At 42.6% G+C, this 21601-nt stretch overlaps 1 protein-coding gene across 14 annotated transcripts in view; it reads left to right on the top strand.

The window, feature by feature from the left end:
- MYO18B (myosin XVIIIB) overlaps nucleotides 1-21601 on the top strand; it is a 362275-nt gene that overhangs the window by 189385 nt on the left and 151289 nt on the right. For all 14 annotated transcript variants that reach the window (XR_013390943.1, XR_013390944.1, XM_077920002.1 and 11 more), the window contains 3 exons: nucleotides 64-154; nucleotides 16799-16991; nucleotides 20001-20081. Coding sequence is in view for 12 of the 14 variants with exons in the window: in XM_077920002.1 (XP_077776128.1) it covers nucleotides 64-154; nucleotides 16799-16991; nucleotides 20001-20081 (365 nt within the window). In the remaining 2 variants the exon portion in view is untranslated. The remainder of the gene's footprint in view (nucleotides 1-63; nucleotides 155-16798; nucleotides 16992-20000; nucleotides 20082-21601) is intronic.

Here is a 21601-nt window from a genome sequence, read left to right as displayed (position 1 = left end):
CTGAGCAGCCATGCCCAAAGGCACTGTCAGGAAAATTAAGCAATCTGTGTCTCTCTCCTTCAGGTCCCAAGATGACAGGTGTGGAGTGCGTGGAAGGGATGGCTGCGGGGCTCTATGAGGAGCTGTTTGCAGCTGTTGTGTCGCTCATCAACAGGTATGTTTGTCTTTGAATGCTGCAAACTCACTTTTGGAAAAGTAGGCCTTTCCTTGGCTAGATCACAAAGATGTGATGAGCTATAGGAAGAGCTGAGGGGTTGTTGCATCTTTCTGGGTTTTCCACTGCCCATGACACCTACATTTTAAAAAAGACTTCAGTTGAAAGTTGGAGAATAAATGAGAGGCGGGTGTTTGGTATGGAGGGAATGCCATTTGTGAAAGATGCTTGCAGCGGAAGAAAGATGTGAAAGGGCCATAGCTCTGGGGCAGAACACCCACCTGGCATGCAGAAGGTCCCAGGTTCCATCTCTGACAGCATCTCCAGGGAGGACTGGGGAAGTCCCCTGTCTGATACTCTGGGAGCCACTGCCAGTCAGAGTAGACAACACTGAGCAAGGGGGACCAATGGTCTGACTCTGTCTAAGACAACTTCCTGGGTTCCTATGTGATCCTCCATCAGGGTGAGTGTCTTTAAATCATCTGTCGCTTTTGCTGTCCAAACATGTTGGAGAGAATATGTAGCATCTTAGTCTGGTTTTCTTGGATGTTGAACATAGAGAGCTAGGGAGATATCAGGGAAGAGCGGTGCCTTTTTATATGTGAAGTTTCATTTGCCTTCGAGATTCTCCTCCTCCTGCATGAGAACATAGTTCCACAATAGCTTTTAAATATGGTTTTCTGTACAGTTGTTGTCAATGTTAATGAATGGTGGAATTTAAATGTTTTTTTAAATAAATAAGAAGATCATGTGTGGGAGGACTTCCGCTTTTACCACAGCTGCAACAGTGTGAGCTCTGACTGCAGTAAGCAGGTCGGGGCATACACCGGTACTGTGAGGGGCAACGTTTGGCTACACGACCCCTGAAAAGGCTTGGAAGGAAGCTCAAGTCAAAGGAACTTCGGCAGTGTCTTTTTGGAGTCCCGGCACCCCTCGCTGAAGAAAAAACGGCTGAGGTGGGGGGGGAATCCAGGCACAGAGAAGAACATCAAACAGACCGGTGAAAAGCCTCACATCACTGAAGCGGCGACAAGATGGTAAAATCTCTATTTCTATAGCAAAATAAACGTAAAGTGGTAGCAGTAGTAATAAAACCTAAAAGGAAATAAGACAAAGGGGGAAAAAGGGAACCCAGGAGGGGGAATCCCTCACGGAGTGAGTAAACCCAAAACAAGATAAAGAGTACAAATAGCGGAGGAGAAGTAATGCTACCACAAAAGTAAAGGGAAGACAGAAGAACAAGATATATATATATGGAAAGAATGTAAAGAAATCACTCAGATTGCAATTAAACTATTTGAAAAGCACACTATCTGAAAACGGACTTACTACAAAGGGCAAAGCGGTGCAGGCTGCCTGTTGTTGGAGCTGGGTGGAGTAAAGCAGCTGCTTTGAAACTGAATGTCCTTGAAGGAAAGATAAGGACAAAGGAATAAGGAACGCTGTGGGGGAAAGGAGGGGAATTTCACAGATAAGATAAGATGGCGTCACGGGTCTGAAGACGTTGAGTAATCATCAAGAAGGAGGAAGAAGGAGGAAGTGACGAAGACAAAATAGTGAAAGAGAGGATTAAAGGAGGGCAGAAGCTGGCAAGCTGAGTCAATAAGAACACAGTGACACCCAGTGGACAAAGTAGGAAAAGCAGTAACAAAGGAAAATTGGAACAATAGAAGGACATCTGGTGGTTGGAAAAGAGAACGCAAAATGTCTCATGCAATTAAAAAACAGACTGGAACTGGAAGTCAACAGCAACAATTAAGAAGAAATTCAGGCCTTGAAGAAATGGACTTGAGGGAGCTTATTATCAGTTTGAAATTGGACTTGGGAGGATTGAGAAAAGAGTTGGAAGAAAAAATCAACACAATTGATGGGAAATTGGAAAAATTAGAAAACACAATGAAAAAAAATGAAAAAGAAAATGAAGAAATAAAGGAAAAATTAACAGAAGTTTTAGAAGGAATGAAGGAGACAGATAAGAAAGTGCAAGAAATTAAGAATAAGAATCAACAAATGGATGAGATGGTGAAGAAAATTAGCAAAGAACAAAGGGAACAAAGAAAAGAAATGGACAAATTGAAAAAGGAGATGGAGGAACAAAAAGCAATCCAGGAAGCTACTGGGGATGCGCTAGCAATGATACAGATGCAGATTAAAGAGAAGACTTTGAGATTCAGAAATGTTCCAGAAGAGGAGAAGGAGGATATTTGGAAGAAGATGATTGAAACTTTAGCAAAGTGGCTACATCTACAGGAAAAAGACATAATAGAACAGACAGAGAAAATCTTCAGAGTGAACTCAAGAAAAGCAAAAATGAACAAATGGCCGGCAGACTGCATCATTGTATTCACATCGAATTGGATGAAAGATAAGATCCTCCAAGTAAAGAGTAAGAACAAATTAACCATAGATGGAAAGGAAATAATAATTCTACGAGAAGTCCCACCTAGGCTGATAAAAAAGAGACAGCAATTCCAATTTCTAACAAAAGCACTAAAGGCCAAATCAATATCTTTCAGGTGGGAATACCCAGTGGGGATTTCCTTCAACTTCTAAGGAAAAAGAAGACGATTTGAGACATTTGAGGAAGCAGATATATTTTGGAGAAAGTATCGAGGAGAACTAGGAGGCGGGAAAAGTGAAGTAAGAAATGAGGAAGGAAGAAACGGAGAGCTATCGGATGAGGTGGAAGAAGAAGAAAAAGCTCAGCAAAGGGTGGAAGGATAAAGAACTACGCCAGTGGTAAATAATCAGATCAATAACTATTACAAAACCCTTCTCCTTTACCACTGCAGATAACTTAAACTCTTTCCATTAACTTTACAATTTTTTAACTAATAAAGGATGAAATTTAAATTGTTATCATGGAACGTAAATGGTTTAAATAATAGGAGGAAGAGGCAGAAAATAGAACGTATCTTAGAGAGGCAGAAGTGGGACCTTGCTTGTTTACAAGAAACCCACATCAATACTAAGCATAAAAGACTATTGGTAAAACCAAAGTTAGGGGAAGAATTCATCGCATCTGATGTAAGAAAAAAGAGGGGGGTTGTAATGTATGTTAAGAGCAAATATGAACCAGAATTGTTATATGAAGACAAAGAGGGGAGGATTGTAATAGTCAAAATATCAATAGAGGGGGAACCAATTGTAGTAGCGGGAATCTATGGATCAAATAAAAGAAAATCAGAATTCTATGTTAAAGTAAGATCATTATTAATGGAATATATAGATATGAGAATTATTGTGTTAGGGGATTTAAATGGAGTAATGGAACCAGAATTGGATAGATCGCAGAAGAAGAGGGGGGGGGGGGAATGAAGGGAAGTTGCCAAAAAGCTTTATGGAAATGGTAAGGATTTTTGATTTAGTGGATATATGGAGATATAAACGTCCTGTCGAAAAGGAGTTCACATATTTCTCAGAACCAAAAAATTCGTATAGTCGAATCGATAGTATATGGATTACTAAGGATATGACAATTGAAGCAGAGAATGCCGAAATATTGCCAAAAACACTTACAGATCACAATCCAGTATCATTAACTCTTAAAGGAAAAGAGGAGAAAGGGAAAAAAAGGTGGAGAATGAATGTTTTCTTATTAAAAAATGAAAAAGTAATACAAGGAGCTAGAAAATTGATGAAGGAATATTTTGAAAACAATTGGAGGAAAGGGACAGATGTTAAAACAGTGTGGGATGCTGGGAAGGCGGTTGTTAGGGGATATTTCATACAACAAAACTCAATAGCGTATAAGAATAAAGAAAAAAAGAAAAGGGGGCTTTTAGAAGAAATTAAAAGGAAGGAAAAATTGGCTTATGCAAGCAAAAATAAAGAGAGATTAGATCAAGAAATTAAATTATAGAATCATAGAATCATAGAATCATAGAATCATAGAGTTCGAAGAGACCACAAGGGCCATCGAGTCCAACCCCCTGCCAAGCAGGAAACACCATCAGAGCACTCCTGACATATGGTTGTCAAGCCTCTGCTTAAAGACCTCCAAAGAAGGAGACTCCACCACACTCCTTGGCAGCAAATTCCACTGTCGAACAGCTCTTACTGTCAGGAAGTTCTTCCTAATGTTTAGGTGGAATCTTCTTTCTTGTAGTTTGGATCCATTGCTCCGTGTCCGCTTCTCTGGAGCAGCAGAAAACAGCCTTTCTCCCTCCTCTATGTGACATCCTTTTATATATTTGAACATGGCTATCATATCACCCCTTAACCTCCTCTTCTCCAGGCTAAACATGCCCAGCTCCCTTAGCCGTTCCTCATAAGGCATCGTTTCCAGGCCTTTGACCATTTTGGTTGCCCTCCTCTGGACACGTTCCAGTTTGTCAGTGTCCTTCTTGAACTGTGGTGCCCAGAACTGGACACAGTACTCCAGGTGAGGTCTGACCAGAGCAGAATACAGTGGCACTATTACTTCCCTTGATCTAGATGCTATACTCCTATTGATGAGGCCCAGAATTGCATTGGCTTTTTTAGCTGCCGCGTCACATTGTTGGCTCATGTCAAGTTTGTGGTCAACCAAGACTCCTAGATCCTTTTCACATGTACTGCTCTCAAGCCAGGTGTCCCCCATCTTGTATTTGTGCCTCTCATTTTTTTTGCCCAAGTGCAATACTTTACATTTCTCCCTGTTAAAATTCATCTTGTTTGTTTTGGCACAGTTCTCTAATCTGTCAAGGTCGTTTTGAAGTGTGATCCTGTCCTCTGGGGTGTTAGCCACCCCTCCCAGTTTGGTGTCATCTGCAAATTTGATCAGGATGCCCTTGAGTCCATCATCCAAGTCGTTGATAAAGATGTTGAATAAGACCGGGCCCAAGACAGAACCCTGTGGCACCCCACTAGTCACTCTTCTCTAGGATGAAGAGGAACCATTGATGAGCACCCTTTGGGTTCGGTCAGTCAGCCAGTTACAAATCCACTGAGTGGTAGCATAGTCAAGACCGCATTTTACCAGCTTCTTTACAAGAATATCATGGGGCACCTTGTCAAATGCCTTGCTGAAATCAAGGTAGGCTACATCCACTGCGTTCCCTTCATCTACCAGGCTTGTAATTCTGTCAAAAAACGAGATCAGGTTAGTCTGACATGACTTATTTTTCAGAAATCCATGCTGACTATTGGTGATCACAGCATTCCTTTCTAGGTGCTCACAGACTGTTTGCTTAATGATCTGCTCCAGAATCTTCCCTGGTATTGATGTCAGACTGACTGGGCGGTAATTATTTGGGTCCTCTCTTTTCCCCTTTTTGAAAATAGGGACAACATTTGCCCTCCTCCAGTCTGCCGGGACTTCGCCTGTTCTCCAGGAATTCTCAAAGATGACTGCCAGTGGTTCTGAAATCACATCTGCCAGTTCTTTTAATACTCTTGGATGCAGTTCATCTGGCCCTGGAGACTTGAATACATCTAGACTAGCCAAGTATTCTTGTACTATCTCCTTAGTTATTCTGGGCTGTGTTTCCTCTGCTGAATCATTTGCTCCAAATTCTTCAGGTCGGGCATTGTTTTCTTTATCGGAGAAGACTGAGGCAAAGAAAGCATTGAGGAGTTCAGCCCTTTCTGTGTCCCCTGTTTGCATTTCACCATCTTCTCCTCTGAGTGACCCCACGGTTTCTTTGTTCTTCCTTTTGCTACGAACATACCCATAAAAGCCTTTTTTGTTGCTTTTAACCTCTCTAGCAAGCCTGAGTTCATTTTGTGCTTTAGCTTTTCTGACTTTGTGTCTACACGTGCTGGCTATTTGTTTGAATTCCTCTTTGGTGGTTTCCCCCCTTTTCCATTTTTTGTACACATCCTTTTTTAATCTTAACTCAGTTAAAAGTTCTTTAGATAGCCACCCTGGCTTCTTTAGGCACCTTCCATGTTTCCGTCTCATTGGTATTGCCTGAAGTTGTGCTTTTACTATCTCCCTCTTAACAAACTCCCAGCCATCTTGAACTCCCTTTCCTTTTAGTATTACTGTCCATGGGATCTCACCCAGCACTTCCCTAAGCTTTATGAAGTCGGCTTTCTTAAAGTCAAGAAATTGAGTCCTAGTATGCTTGGCTGCTCCTTTCCGCTGTATAGTAAACTTCAGGAGAGCATGATCACTCGCGCCTAATGATCCTTCCACTTCTACCCCACTAACCAGGTCATCAACATTGGTTAGGACCAGATCTAAAATGGCTGTTCCTCTTGTTGCTTCTCCCACTTTCTGGACAATGAAGTTGTCTGCAAGGGCAGTGAGGAATCTGTTTGACCTTATGCTCTTGGCTGAGTTTGACATCCAACAAATATCCGGGTAATTGAAGTCCCCCATTACTACTATCTCCCTTCCTTTTGCATGCTTGGCCATCTGTTCCAGGAAGGCATCATCTATGTCCTCCGTTTGGCTTGGGGATCTATAGTAAACTCCCACAATGAGGTCACTGTTATTCTTCTCTCCCTTAATTTTCACCCAAATGCTCTCACTTTGGCTTTGAGGTTCTAAATCTTGGATCTCTTCACAGGTATACACATCCCTGACATATAACACCACTCCTCCTCCTTTCTTGTCTGGTCTGTTTCTTTGAAATAGATTGTATCCCTCCATTATTACATTCCAATCGTGGGATTTATCCCACCAGGTTTCAGTGATTCCTATTATGTCATATTTAGTTTGCTGTACCAGGAGCTCAAGCTCATCTTGTTTATTTCCCATGCTTTGTGCATTAGTGTACAGACATTGAAGTCCATTAATCATTCCCCCGTGTCTCTTATTTAAGGATTTTTTCCTCCCACCACTAGGTCTGCATGCTCTTTGCTCCATTCGGTCTATGACATTTGGATGATCATCTTCATCAATTGATAGACTCCTACCTTCAGGAGCACTGTCTCCCTCCCCCACATTAGTCAGTTTAAAGCCCTCCTGATGAGGTTTCTGAGATTTTTTGCAAAAACATTCCTCCCAACCGTTGTGAGGTGCAGCCCATCGCTTGCCAGAAGTCCGTCTTCAAGAAACTGCATTCCGTGATCTAAGAATCCAAACCGTTCCTGTTTACACCATTTGCGAAGCCAGTTGTTCACTTCCACTATTTTCCCCTCTCTCCCTGGGCCACGTCGTTCAACTGGGAGGACAGATGAGATGACAATTTGTGCATTTAATTGCTTCAATTTCCTGCCCAGAGCCTCGTAATCTCTTTTGATCTTCTGGAGGCTATTGCTTGCAGTGTCATTGGTTCCCACATGAACCAAGAGGAAGGGGTATTTGTCAGTGGGTTTTATGATTCCTTGCAGTCGTTCAGTTACATCTTGGATCTTAGCCCCGGGGAGACAGCACACTTCCCGAGACATCTTGTCAGGCCCACAGATCGCTGCTTCTGTTCCCCTCAGTAGGGAATCCCCTATCACCACCACACGCCTCCTCTTAGGTCTGGTCGGGGTTCTTCTGTGAGCTGTCGGTTCCAAGGTCGCCTGGACATTCCCTGAGGACTGCCTTTGCTGCTCGTCTTCAAATACCTGATCGACTGTAATGAGGGAGAGATCCTCAAATGGAGTCTGCTCTTCGTCTTCCATGGTAGGGGAAAGGACCTCAAAGCGATTGCGTATTTCTAAACAATCAGAGCGAACCCTGGGCCTCCTACTTCTTTGAGTCACGTTTCTCCATATATCTGGCTCCTGTGTTGGTGAACTAGCTACCTTCTCAGGGGAGTTCCCTGTCTCTTCCTTGGTGGAGACGGTGTGCTCTGTTGCTTCCAAGAAGAGTTCCAGCTCTCTAATTCTTTGGAGCGTAGCTACACGTTCCTCCAGTTGCTGGACTTTGTCTTTTAAGAGGGCAATCAACATGCAATTGCTGCAGGTAAAGCTGAGAGTAGAATATAATAAAATTATAGAATACGAGGTAGAACAACAAATCAAATTTTGGAAATATAAAAATTTTGAATGGGCAAATAAGCCGGGCAAGATCCTTGCCTGGCAACTAAAGAAACAAAGAAATGAAAAATTAATAAATAAAATAAAAGTAGAAGAGAGGACAATAAGGGATATGACAGAAATTAAAAAAGAATTTGAAAAATATTACAAAAAATTATATCAAAAAGATGAAGCGCCAATAGAAGAAATAGAGGAATATATAAAGGAAAATAAATTAATAGAGATAACAGAAGAAGACCATAAATTATTAAATGAACCCATATCAACGGTAGAAATTAAGGAATCAATTCAAAAATTAAAAATAGGGAAATCCCCAGGTCCAGATGGCATACCAGCAGAATACTACAAAGAAATGTTAAATGAATTAATTGACCCACTAAAAGAAGTAATAGAGGAAGCTGTAGAGAAGGGGACTATTCCAGACTCTTGGACTCAAGGGTATATAACGCTCCTGCCAAAACAAGGTACGCATTTGGAATCTGTCTCAAATTATAGACCCATTTCATTGTTAAATTGCGATTATAAAATTTATGCAGGATTATTGGCTAATAGGTTAAAGAAAATTATAGGAAAAATAGTACATAAAAATCAGGCTGGATTTGTGGAAGGTAGACAAATAAAGGATAATATCAGAAATATAATAGACATAATAGAATATCTACAAGTAAGAAGAGACAAACAAGCAGCCCTGATTTCAATCGATGCGGAGAAGGCTTTCGACAAAATCTCATGGGAATTTATGAAAAAACTATTAAAAGAATTGTGTCTAGGTGAAAAATTCCAAAAAGGTATAAATGCAATATATAACCAACAGAAAGCAAAAATTATTATTAATGGAGAGTTTGGAGAAGAAATCAACATCTTTAAAGGTACAAGACAAGGATGCCCCCTATCCCCAATGTTATTTATAATAGTATTAGAGGTTCTATTAAAGAAAATAAGGCAGGACAACCAAATAAGAGGAATAGCAGTTGGTGAAAAAAGATATAAGTTAAGAGCCTTTGCAGATGATGTTATGATCACAACAGAAAATCCCCTACAATGTACACCTAGAATATTGGAATGCATAAACGAATATGGTAGATTAGCAGGATTCAAATTAAACTATGGAAAAACCAAAATACTAGTGAAAAATATGGAAGAAAAAGATAAAGTGAAATTACAAGAAATTACAGGATTGGAAATTAAAAAGAAAATAAGGTATCTTGGAATAAATTTAACAACAAACACTATAGATTTAAGTAATAAGAACTATGGGAAAACATGGAATGAAATAAAAAATGACTTGCAAGTATGGGGAAAATTAAATCTTTCCTTACTAGGGAAAATATCGGTAATAAAGATGAACATATTACCAAGGATGATGTTTTTATTTCAAAGTATCCCAATACTAGGAGGAGATAAATGTTTTAATAACTGGAAAAGAGATTTGGCTAAATTCATATGGTCAGGGAAAAAGCCAAGAATAAAACACAAAATAATGATAGATAAGAAGGAGAGAGGAGGATTTGGTCTCCCAGATATGGAGTTATATCACGATGCGGTGGGTCTGACCTGGCTAAAGGAATGGATCAAATTAGATGACTCGGATGTATTGGATTTAGAGGGAGTAGAGACGAGATTTGGATGGCATGCCTATTTAATAGATGAAAAAGTGAGAGTACATAAAGGCTTCCTAGGGCATATAATCAGAAAATCTATATATAAAATATGGGAGAAATATAAAAGACTCCTAGAACCGAAAACTCCCTGGTGGGCATCGCCAGCAGAAATTGTCGCAGTGAAAAAATTAAATATGAAAGAAAATTGGGCTACCTATAAAACTGTATTAAAGGAAGAAAACGGAGAATTGGAATTAAAGGATTACACAGAAATTAAAGCTCATATTAGTGATTGGTTCCAATATATTCAAATTAAGTATAGATTAGCAAAAGACAAAAAGTCAGGATTTGAAAAGGAAATATCAAAATTCGATAAATACTTAATACAAGAAAAATCAAAAAATATATCTAAATTGTATGATCTGATTTTAGAGTGGGAAACAAAGGATGAATTAGTTAAAGCATCAATGATCAAATGGGCGCAAGATATTGGGAAAAATATTATGTTTGAACAATGGGAAAAATTGTGGAAAGAAGATATGAAATTTACTATGTGTTATATACTGAAAGAAAATTACCTTAAAATGCAACATAGATGGTATTTAACACCTGAAAGAATAGCAAAAATGAATAAAAACTGTAGCGATGTCTGCTGGCGATGCAACATGGGAAAAGGTACTATGATACATATATGGTGGAATTGTTTAAACATCAAACAATTTTGGGAAATAATATATAATGAGATGAAAAAAATGTTTAGATACTCATTTAGGAAAACACCAGAAGGTTTTCTATTGGGAATAGTACCAGGAAGCCTAAAGGAAGAAGATAAGACCTTATACTTATATGCAACCGTAGCAGCAAGGCTATTGATTGCGAAAAACTGGAAAAGTGGTATAATACCGACAAAAACAGAGTGGCTTGCCAAATTATTGGAGTATTACAATATATCCAAAACAATGGAAGAAATTGGAAGGATTTCAAAAGAAAAGAGAGATAGGGACTGGAAGGTGTTTAAAAGATACTTGCAAAATCATATCGAAAAATCAGAACTCCTATTAGAATAAACAAGTTACGTTTCAAATATTGAAATATCAAATAAGATGGATGACAATGTGTAATAGATAAAGAAGTATGAAATCAGGCTAAAGGTGTGTGTAAGAAAGTAATAGAAGTGGAAAGAAATTGTAATTGAGTAGATTGGAAGTCAAACACAAAGGTGGGGTGAGGGGTGGTGGATGGTGATGGGGAAAGGAACTATTTGTGGGATTGAATGTAAGTATGTTTGAACACTTTTAAGGATTGTATGAAATGTATGTTTGTATGCTTGTATATGTGTATTAATGATGAACCATTTTAACAATAAAAACTTTAAAAAAAAAAAAAGAAGATCATGTGTGTGCCTCAGCCATCAAGTAGCTGCCAGGGGTGGGGAGTTCAGACCTGCCACATGCCTTAACTGACTTTTAGCTCCACTAATGCACTTTTTCCTCAGTTCTCCTCTTTGCAATCTAGATTCTTCTTGCATAGAAATCCCAAGGAGAATGTGGGGAGCTCTCAAGCACCCGGCAGGCCCGCAATCTAATTTTGGAAGCAAGTTCCATCTTCAAGGTGCAACTACAGAGCTCATTGGCCCCTTGAAGCACCTGAAATTCCCAGCATGTTGGGCCTCTTGGTTGGTGGGCCTTGGAGTCAGGTTTCCTGGGATGGACCTTTCCCAATTAGTGCTCATTTCCACACATAGGTTCAGCCTCTTTCCCATTCAGCAGTTGGGTTAGTTCCTGCCGTGTCCTTGCTTCCATTAAGTGGGACACCCTGTTGTTATCTGCATAGGTGTAAAGATGCATTTGTTTGTTTTGTTGTTGGTCTTTTTTATTTTAAAAAAGAGAGCATGTGGAGTGAAAACTGTGGTGTGCTGAGAGCAACACTTGTTTACTTATTAATAATGGATGTGACTTTGCAGGATTGACCCGAAGGTTACCAGCATGTTGAGATTAATGCGCCCACTTGAGGGAGTCAAATAACAAGCTTCATATGGGACACGGAGAGGCTTGCTTCCTAATAAAAAGGCTTCATTAGACTGGATCCAAAGGTCAGGAGGGAGAGGCCTTGGTTGCCTCTTCTGTCCCAACAAGGTGGTGGTTGTAGTAATTACTAGATGTGCTGTCAATCTGCTGCTGTTGTTGCTGGGCTGGGGGTGGCTTTTCCTTGTGGCTTCACAGCTGCAGAAAATGCTGCTTAAAGCTTCATTGGGACCAGGCTTGGAAAGTGCTAGCAAATCTTCCCAAATGCCACACCAGCCATTGATGTAGAGAGCACACCTCCTTGTGCAAAAATGCCATGTATCTAAGGAGTACGGCTTGCAAAAACTGTGTACATTGGCTAAAATTACATACAAAAATGTTTGTGTTAGGAGAAATGCACCTAAAATGCTGGTGAGCATTATTCAAAAAGAAAAAAAAACATAAATGCAAAAATGTGGTGAACTAAATTTAGGGTCCAGGGGGAAGAGGGAAACGAAAACAGATAGATTCATCCTTCCTGTAAGGATATCAGGGGGTTACACGAGAGCAATTAGGCAAATGCCTCCCTGGTAAGCTGTAAAGCCTCGTTATTGGTGCCAAAAAAACCTTCACCATGCAGAGCACCACTATTCCGTGGCTCACTCATTCACTGGCAGAATCTGAGAGTGAGCAGTCCTTAAACCTTCCCCAGCAGAGTAGTTTCTTGACACCCAGTCTGCGCTTGCCCTCTCTGTGCGAAAGCCTACTGCGCAAGGAGGGCGTGGGTAACAGAGGACCTCTCTCCTCCCCGCTTTGCTCAGGCAAGGTGTTCTGGCACCGCCTCAAAGCCCTGAAGCTCCTCTCCACTGGAGGCGTGGTTACTCTCCTCCGCTGAGGAGGTGCTGCTTCCCACGATCTTTGGGGGCTCTCTGTAATCCATCCAGCTTTTCCCCTCTCGCCCCTGAGCCGATGGCAGTTCCCTGACACTTCCCTATTTACATAGTTCTTAGATCAGAGAGATTTTCTTCTGCCTTCAAATCTTAGAGGGTTTATTCTCTGTCTTAGCACTCATCTTTGGGAGAATGTGATATTTATGGCAACTTCTCTCTTGAATATCACCTTCACTGTGTGCTGCGCATGCATGCATTCTTCCTTTCCCAAATGCAAAAGAATCATCTTGGCCTTTTAAGTGACCCAAGTGGAAATGCAGCCTGTCATAACAACGTAAGAAGAGAGTCCTGTAGCTGGACCAGGCCAATGGGGACCCATCGAGTCCAGCATCCTCTCTTCATGGTGGCCAACCAGATGCCCATTGTGGGAAATCCACAAGCAGGACCCAAGCACAAGAACATTGTCCCACGCCCTGTGGTTTCTGGCATTCAGAAGCATTGCTGCCTCTCCCACTGTGGAGACAGAGCAGAGCCATCTTAGTCAATAGCCACTAAACCTCTTTTAAAGCCAAACATTGATGCTCCTTTTTGAGTTTAAAACAAACTTGAATAGCTTTTGGGTATCACTGCACTTTCAGAATTGCAGGGCACATCGTTAGCTATGACTTGAAATTCTCTGGAGTTAATTCTAAATAGAGATTTCATTTGTTCCAGGAACTGGGCAGAGGTGATGCGGATAGCCACAAGCAGTGCTTTTTTTCTGGGGGTATGCAGGGGTATGCATACCCCCAAACATTTTGCGAATCTAAGTTTGGCCTCATTGAGGGGCAGTATTTCAATATGAGTAGGAAAATGAGAGTACCCCAGCCTAAACATTTTTCAAGAAAAAAAGCACTGGCCACAGGTGCTCCTTCTCCCTGCTTCTAGCCAATGCAGGCAACATATTTTGCTAACAGTCTCCATTTGAAACAAAGCAAACTTCCCTTCATACTTGTCATTGGCACACAGGTAGCCAGATGTTGCTTCTTGCCTTGTTCAGTCAGGCTGGAGAAGGTGGGGACACAATTTGATGTGGGGCCAAGTCTCCAGTACACTTTGCTGTGTTTCAGGCTGATATTTCCTGCCACATTTCCTATCAGTGTTTGTAAAAAGCAAAAAAAGAAAAGGTTCTGACCTCCCTTTGTTGCCTCAGCCTGGCCCTCGGATCCTTGTCGGCATAAAAGAGTCCACGAGAAAAGTATCCTTGCAGAGTACTTTCTGCTTTTATTCTTAAAAATCTTTCTGCAACTGCAGACTGACCAACTGCACACACATCAACACTACCAGCTTTCACTAACCAACCAATCAACACAACCCAAACTAACATTTCTCACACAATATATACAATATATACAACCCGGTGCAGGCTGCTGACTCATGCTGACCCAGCTGACACCTGGCTTGAGAGCAGTACATGTGAAAAGGATCTAGGAGTCTTGGTTGACCACAAACTTGACATGAGCCAACAGTGTGACGCGGCAGCTAAAAAAGCCAATGCAATTCTGGGCTGCATCAATAGGAGTATAGCATCTAGATCAAGGGAAGTAATAGTGCCACTGTATTCTGCTCTGGTCAGACCTCACCTGGAGTACTGTGTCCAGTTCTGGGCACCACAGTTCAAGAAGGACACTGACAAACTGGAACGTGTCCAGAGGAGGGCAACCAAAATGGTCAAAGGCCTGGAAACGATGCCTTATGAGGAACGGCTAAGGGAGCTGGGCATGTTTAGCCTGGAGAAGAGGAGGTTAAGGGGTGATATGATAGCCATGTTCAAATATATAAAAGGATGTCATCTAGAGGAGGGAGACAGGTTGTTCTCTGCTGCTCCAGAGAAGCGGACACGGAGCAATGGATCCAAACTACAAGAAAGAAGATTCCACCTAAACATTAGGAAGAACTTCCTGACAGTAAGAGCTGTTCGACAGTGGAATTTGCTGCCAAGGAGTGTGGTGGAGTCTCCTTCTTTGGAGGTCTTTAAGCAGAGGCTTGACAACCATATGTCAGGAGTGCTCTGATGGTGTTTCCTGCTTGGCAGGGGGTTGGACTCGATGGCCCTTGTGGTCTATTCCAACTCTATGATTCTATGATTCTAAGGTTACAAGGGACATTGGCATCAACCTGTGATGAAACGTTGGGTCCCTCCCAACTCTGGTTTCCCTTTTTGAAATATGGCAACCCTAATCCTTCATATTGTTCCAAAAGTTGTGTGCCACCCCCACCCCGACTCTGCAAGATTCCTGGGGGTTCCAGGCACTCACCCAGAGTCTGTGTTCCTTTAAAGTATTGAGAAACAGCAGAGACCATCATGGCCTTAAGAAATATGGTTTATTCACTTATTTACACCTTCAATCTGCATGGAGGGAGTCCAGCTCTTACAGCATGCCTTCAGCCAGCCTGTCCAAAATGAATCCCAGTCTTTCTTCTTCCCAGCAGCCCTTACTCAAAACTCCCTTTCCCAGTTACCCTGGCAGCCTTCCAAACCCCCAGTCTCTGTTCACCCCTCAGGGCAAGGGAAAGGACAGTTCTCTTGCATTGCCAATGGCTCTCCATGATCCTGTATTATTTCTTAATGACCCTAGCTTGACTGGGTCATTTTGCATAGGCTAGCCCAGGGGTTCCTCTGTGGCTTGTATTTCTCCCTTCACATCCCAAATAATCAAAATCCTACCATTTATAATTTTATAGGGTTTATGGGGGTCTCCCCCCAAAAATACTATAACACCATGTTTAGACTATGACTCCCATAAACCCTGACTATTTGCTGTGCTGGACTGGAGCCGGTGGGAACAAGGAACCTGCTGATGGCAACATGTGAGGGGCACTGCTGGGCCCCTGAACCAGTTCATGTCTGCCTTTTCTTTCATGGGTGGTGGGAAGCTGAAAGTAGATGCTGCTGCTGAGCTGCAATGCTGCTTTCTGTTTTTTAAATTATTGCAAGGAAGGTTTTTACATGAGAGGGTGCCTGGGAAAGAGAGGAGGGGGGCAGAGAGAAGCCCAGACAGTCCTTGGATTAAGAGCCTCCATGGCACCCTCTGGAAGCTTCACCCAGAGCAAAAGTCCTGGCAAACCCCCTTAGTTTCACCCCTGCAAGAACCTTTGGCCTGGTCTGGAAGCAGATGGGTAGCCTGTGCAGAGATTTTAACAATGGTGTTCCATGTTGCTGACCCTTTCAGCATTCTGGCCACTGGATTCTGCACCAGCTTCTGCACCACGTGCATAGGCAGCCTCACACAGAGCATATTGCAGTAATCCAACCTTGAGGTTGCCAAGGCATGGATTACAGTGGTCGGGCTATCTCCATCCAGGAACAGCTGTAGCTGGTCAACCAGATGAAGCACTCCTTTTACCTTGCTCTGCTGAAACAAAAATGTGGCATCTATTCCAATGAAATATGTATCTGGCTTCTACCAGTCAGCAAGTTTTGACATCTGCTGCTAACCTTGTAAGGAGTGAATACTCTTTGTGCAAGCAAGGTCTTTTTAAAAGCCCTTCCTTTGGTCCCAAACATTGAAAAGACTACCTGGAGTTCCATCCACAGCCAGAGGCCTTGAGATGATCTCTGCAGATATTGGACCACAAAGTCTTTGGATGTCTTGCCCGCCTTCTTAAACTAGAATGCTACAGACATAGGTCAGACCCTGGGGCCATCTAGCCCATCATCTCTCCATGATTTCAGGCAGAAGTCTATGGCAGTCTTAACAAGAGATGTGGTACAGTGGTCAGAAGAAAGGAGATTCCGACTCAACATCAGAAAGAACTTTCTAACAGTAACAGCTGTTTGACTGTGGAATGGTTTCTCCTTCATTGGAGGTTTTTAAGCCTAGGTTGGTTGGCCATCTGTCGTGGGTGCTTTAGTTGATATTCCTGCACTGCAGGGGGTTGGACTAGAGGACCCTTGGGGTCCCTTACAATTCTACAATTCTGTGATTCTATGATTTGAGGGTTGGACTACGATACGGCAAACTAGGGTTCAAATAATCCCACTGGGTGACCTTGGGCCCGTCACCACCTTTCAGCCTAACCTACCTCAGAGGGTTGTTGTGGCGATGAAATGAGGAGGAGGGGGGAGAACCATGTATACCACCTTGAGCTCTTCGGAGAAAAGAAAGTAGGGGTATAAATGAAGTACACAAATAAATAAATGAACATCAAAGACCAGACCTGGATTTTGCATGGAAACAAGGCACTCTATCCTAACCACCCTTTCCCTAGGTCCTTCTCTTCAAGTTCCCTCTCCATGGCCTCGATCATGGTGGTGGACACGCCTGGCTTCCACAACCCCCGGCACCAGAAGAGAGAGCGTGCAGCTACTTTTGAGGAGTTCTGTCACAACTATACACAGGAGCGGCTGCAGGGCCTCTTCTACAAGAGAACCTTTGTGTCTACACTGGAGAGGTACCAGGAGGTGAGTCTCCACAATCTGGTAACTTCCAGGTTGGATTATTGCAACGCGCCCTACTTGGTGCTGCCCTTGAAGGCAACTTGGACACTCCAGCTGGTCCTAAATGCAGCAGCTAGATTACTGGCTGGGGTTGCCTATAAAACAGCTGCATTGGCTGCCAACTCATTTCCAGGCCCAATTTAAGGTGCTCACATCAGTGTTCAAAGCCTTAAATGACTCAGGCCAACAATACCTAAAATACCACCCACAGACCCCATTGGGTGCTGAGATTGGTTGTTCCACTACTTTCAGAAGTTCAGGGGTCAGCAGCCCAGAAGAGGGCCTTCTCTGTGGCAGCCCTTAAGCTGTGGGAATCCCTCCCCACAGAGGGCACCTGGCACCTTCATTGTACAGCTTCTGGAAAATGCTGAAGATGCAGCTCTTTGCTCTGACCTTTGGCACTTGAGACACGTATTTTTAAAGACCCACTTAATCAATGTGAGTGTGAGTTGTTTAACCTGTTTTTAATGCTGTGTTTTAATTATTGCAAACAACTGTGCTGTTGTAAGTAGGTGGCGCTGTGGTCTAAACCACTGAGCCTATGGCTTGCTGATCGAAGGTCGGCAGTTTGCTGATCGAAGGTCGGCAGTTTGAACGACGGGGTGAGCTCCCGTTGCTCTGTCCCTGCTCCTGCCAACCTAGCAGTTCGAAAGTACATCAAAGTGCAAGTAGATAAATACTTCCCTCTCCGGCGGGAAGATAAATGGTTTTTCTGTGTGCTGTTCTGGTTTCGCCAAAAGCGGCTTAGTCATGCTGGCCACATGACCCGGAAAAACTGTCTGTGGACAAACGCTGGCTCCCTCGGCCAGTAAAGCGAGGTGAGCGCCGCAACCCCAGAGTCATTCGTGACTGGACTTAACTGTCAGGGGTCCTTTACCTTTTTTTACTGTGCTGTTGACCAAAAAAAATTAGTATGCCTTGTACAGCGCTCCCTGTCAGGCTCCAAGCAGTTGCTTTTCTCTCTCTCTTTGCATGTGTGTATTTGGGTCAGGATCAGGTGGACGTGGAAAAGCTGGGGATCACTAGACCAACAAATGAGAATAAGTTGGGATGCCCTGAGAGGGAAAAGCCAGTCAGGGGTTACGATCCAAAGCAGCCATAAAACGAAGTTAGCAGGAGCATCAGAGTGTTGTCCTAACAGCAGAGGTGAATCGGTTGGATGGAAGAGTGAGCTCTGAGGTTAAGCAGGCTGGTTCTGCAGCCTAGAAAATGCCCTTGAAACATCAAGCTCAGCAGAAGCAGAGTGTGGGTGGATCAGGAGGTGAGGCATGGGATCAAACCACTCCAGGCACCTTCTGATAGTTCAGCTCAAAACCCAGAGTCCTCTCCCTGAGAATGGAACAAAAAGTTGCAGTATGGAGTACTGCTATTCATTGTGCCTGCCAGCCAATCAGGCTCTTTCCATTCACACTTACTTACTTTTTACTATGTCAAACCTTCATTAGGAATTACAAATATAGGTCATCATAAAACATCCATATATAAAATTCTAAAATATATACAAATAATACTCCATCCCATTAACACCTTTTCCCACTTCCCCTTCCCCAGATAGACACTCAGCATTCTCTGGCCCCTGAGCATCCTCACTGGCCTGTTTCAGGGCTTGCTTTCCCCCCTCCTTAAGATTTGCCCCCAAATATTTTTCTGCTTCTGCAACCCTTGAAGCCCCGTTTTTGTCCCATCTTGCGCGAACCCCATCTTCATTTTGGGGAAAAGTGACAAGCGGGGTGCCGCAGGGTTCTTTCCTGGGCCATTGTTGTTCATCATTTTTATAAATGAAGGAATTGAGGGGGTGCTTATCAAATGTGCAGATGACACCAAACTGGGAGTGGTAGCTAATGCCACAGAAGACAGAATTGAGATTCAAAATGAGCTTAACAGAATTGGGAAATGGGCCCAGGCTAACAAAATGAATTTCAATAGGAACAAACTTAAGGTTCTGCACTTAGGCAGGAAGAACCAGATGCACAAATATAAGATGGGGGACACCTGGCTTACTCGCAGTAAATATTAAAAGGATCTAGAGGTCTTGGTGGACAACAAGCTTAACATGAGTGTGATACAGGAGCAAAAAAACCTAATACTATACTAGGCTACATCTAAAGAAGTCTAGTGTCCAGGACAAGGGAAGTAATAGTTCCACTCTATTCTGCCTTGGTGAGAAGAATATTGACAAGCTGGAAAAGTGTGCAAAGGTGGGCAGCCAAGATGATCAAGGATCTGGAAAGCAAGCCTTATGAGGAACAGTTGCTGGGTATGTTTAGCCTGGAAAAGAGGGCTGTCCCTCTTCTATGTAAGATGGAACAAGCTTGTTTTCTCCTGCTCTGGCTTCAAGTTTCAAGAAAGGAGATTCCAGCTAAACATCAGGAAAAACATTCTGACAGTAAGAGCTGTTTGAGAGAGGAACTGTCTCCCTAGGGAGGTTGTGGACCTTGAAGGTTTTTAAGTAGAAGCTGTATGGCCACCTGTCATGGATGCTTTAGTTGAGATTCCTGCATTGCATGGGTTGGAGTAGATGATCCTCAGGGTCCCTTTCAACTCTACAGTTCTATGATTCTATGATCTTTACTCAGAACCTGGATTTGCAAAGAATATATGATGAATGGGGTGTAGAATCCACAACATTTTCGTGGGGAAGCTCCCCATTTTAAGTAAATGACTAGGTCTTGTGTGGTGCATTCTCCCAATGTCCTCTTATTGTCAGGGCACCCATTGCTTATGAAGCCTGCTTAATATTTACCCCACCCCCGCCATTGCGACAATAATGACTTGGAAGACGGGAGACAACTCTGGCTCCGGAGGAGTTGGCACTTCAAAGAGGTTGCTTTGATCAGCAAGCTTCAGAGTGCCACCAAAGGCAGAGAGAAATAGTAAAAATACACGACTATATTTTTTTTTAAGTGTGTGAGATGGGTTCTTTTGTTCTATCACTCAAATATAAACTCTGTCTTTGTCCTTCATGTCTTCTAGGAAAATATTGAGGTGCCATTTGATCTCCCCGAAGTGTCCCCAGCAACCACAGTAGCCATTGCAGATCAAAACTCATCCCAGGTAATTAAGAAATGAAAGGGGTGTGTGGAATGGGGGGAGGGAGGTGAGTGCTGCCATTTTGCCACTGCCTTGGCCTGGCAGGAATTTAAGTGCAATGCAGAATACTCAGTTGAGGGATCTTGTTTTTCTGTGAAGGATGCGGCTTTGTTTGCTGCTACATTAAGACTTTTCCTGTGGCAGAGAGTGAAGATGGAGAGCTTTGAAGTCTTTGTGGCAAGAGCAGAATGATCACCATAAGCCTGGAGGGATTGTTGGGAAATCAAAGGCAAAAATTCACAACCATACTTTAAAACATGCAAAATTAAAATACTGAAACAGAGTAAAATTACCTCAACTTTCTTAGCATCTGCGTAGGCTTGTTTAAACAATAACATTTTTGGCAGGTGCTGAAAAGTATACAGTGAATATGCTGGGAGCTGCCCTCTGAGTTTGCATGGAAATGGCATGTTTATGCATGAAGGGTGGAGGTGCCCAAGACCATGATGGTGCCAAGGCAGGAAATGCAGGCAGCATTAAGATAAATTCAACAGTGTAAATATGTTTTGATGGATGCAATAGTGGAAAACCGATTGGTATACTTTTTGTAAAATATGCAGAGATTTAAGATATGAACCAAGGGAAATGAAGAAGGGAAATGAACCAAGGAAAGAGAAGAAGAGAAGTCATTGATATAATAAGGATGTAAAATGTTTATTTGAAATTGTAAAACAGAAAATTTAATAAAAATTATATATATATATTTAAAGGCAGGAAATGCAAACCACCCCACACCATAGGTGGTAAATGCAAAACATAACCTTAATCCTAACATTAAATTGGTCTGGTGACCCATCACAACTGACGTCACGGGCACTGTCCAATTGGAGGCTGGCACACTTGGTTCTCTCTCTCCAAGTGACAAAATTACAGTTTGGTTTCTGTGGGTGGCCTGTGGGTGGCAAATGATCTTTACTTGGAGTACTATCAACAGAAAAGTGTATATGGATTGTGTTATGTATCAAGATGGAGGACATATGTCCCTCAGTTGCTGCTGGACTCCCATCAGCCCCAGGCAGAATGGTGAAGGCAAGATAGGAATTCCACTTCAGCAGTATCTGTAGGACCACAGGACCCATTCCTGTCTTTCAGCCTAAGAGACTGCCCATAAAGGTCCCAGGGCACCATGTAGCCCATGAGCACCCTTGGAATGTTGAGAGTGCACTGTGCACACCACCTTTGGGTGCTTTTCCTGTCACCAGGGTCACCCCCAGACATAGAGAGAGAGATAGGGAGACTGAGGATGCACACACAGACTTTCTTTCTTTCTTTTCCAAGGGATGTGGATGAATATCTGATCCAGGAGAACCGAAATGCATTTTTCTGGCAGTTCCACGATTTTTACATGGAACTCCTCTCAAAACACCCTCAAAGTAAAGCTTGCACTGGTCAAGCACACAGTGAAAACCACAGAAATGCAGAATAGTGAGGATTTTCATGATTTTTACATAGGATCACATTCACAGCAAGCTTTCCAACAAATC

The sequence above is a fragment of the Podarcis muralis genome, chromosome 16 (assembly GCF_964188315.1).
Source record: "Podarcis muralis chromosome 16, rPodMur119.hap1.1, whole genome shotgun sequence".
NCBI lineage: Eukaryota > Metazoa > Chordata > Lepidosauria > Squamata > Lacertidae > Podarcis > Podarcis muralis.
This window is presented reverse-complemented; position numbering and strand designations above follow the sequence as displayed.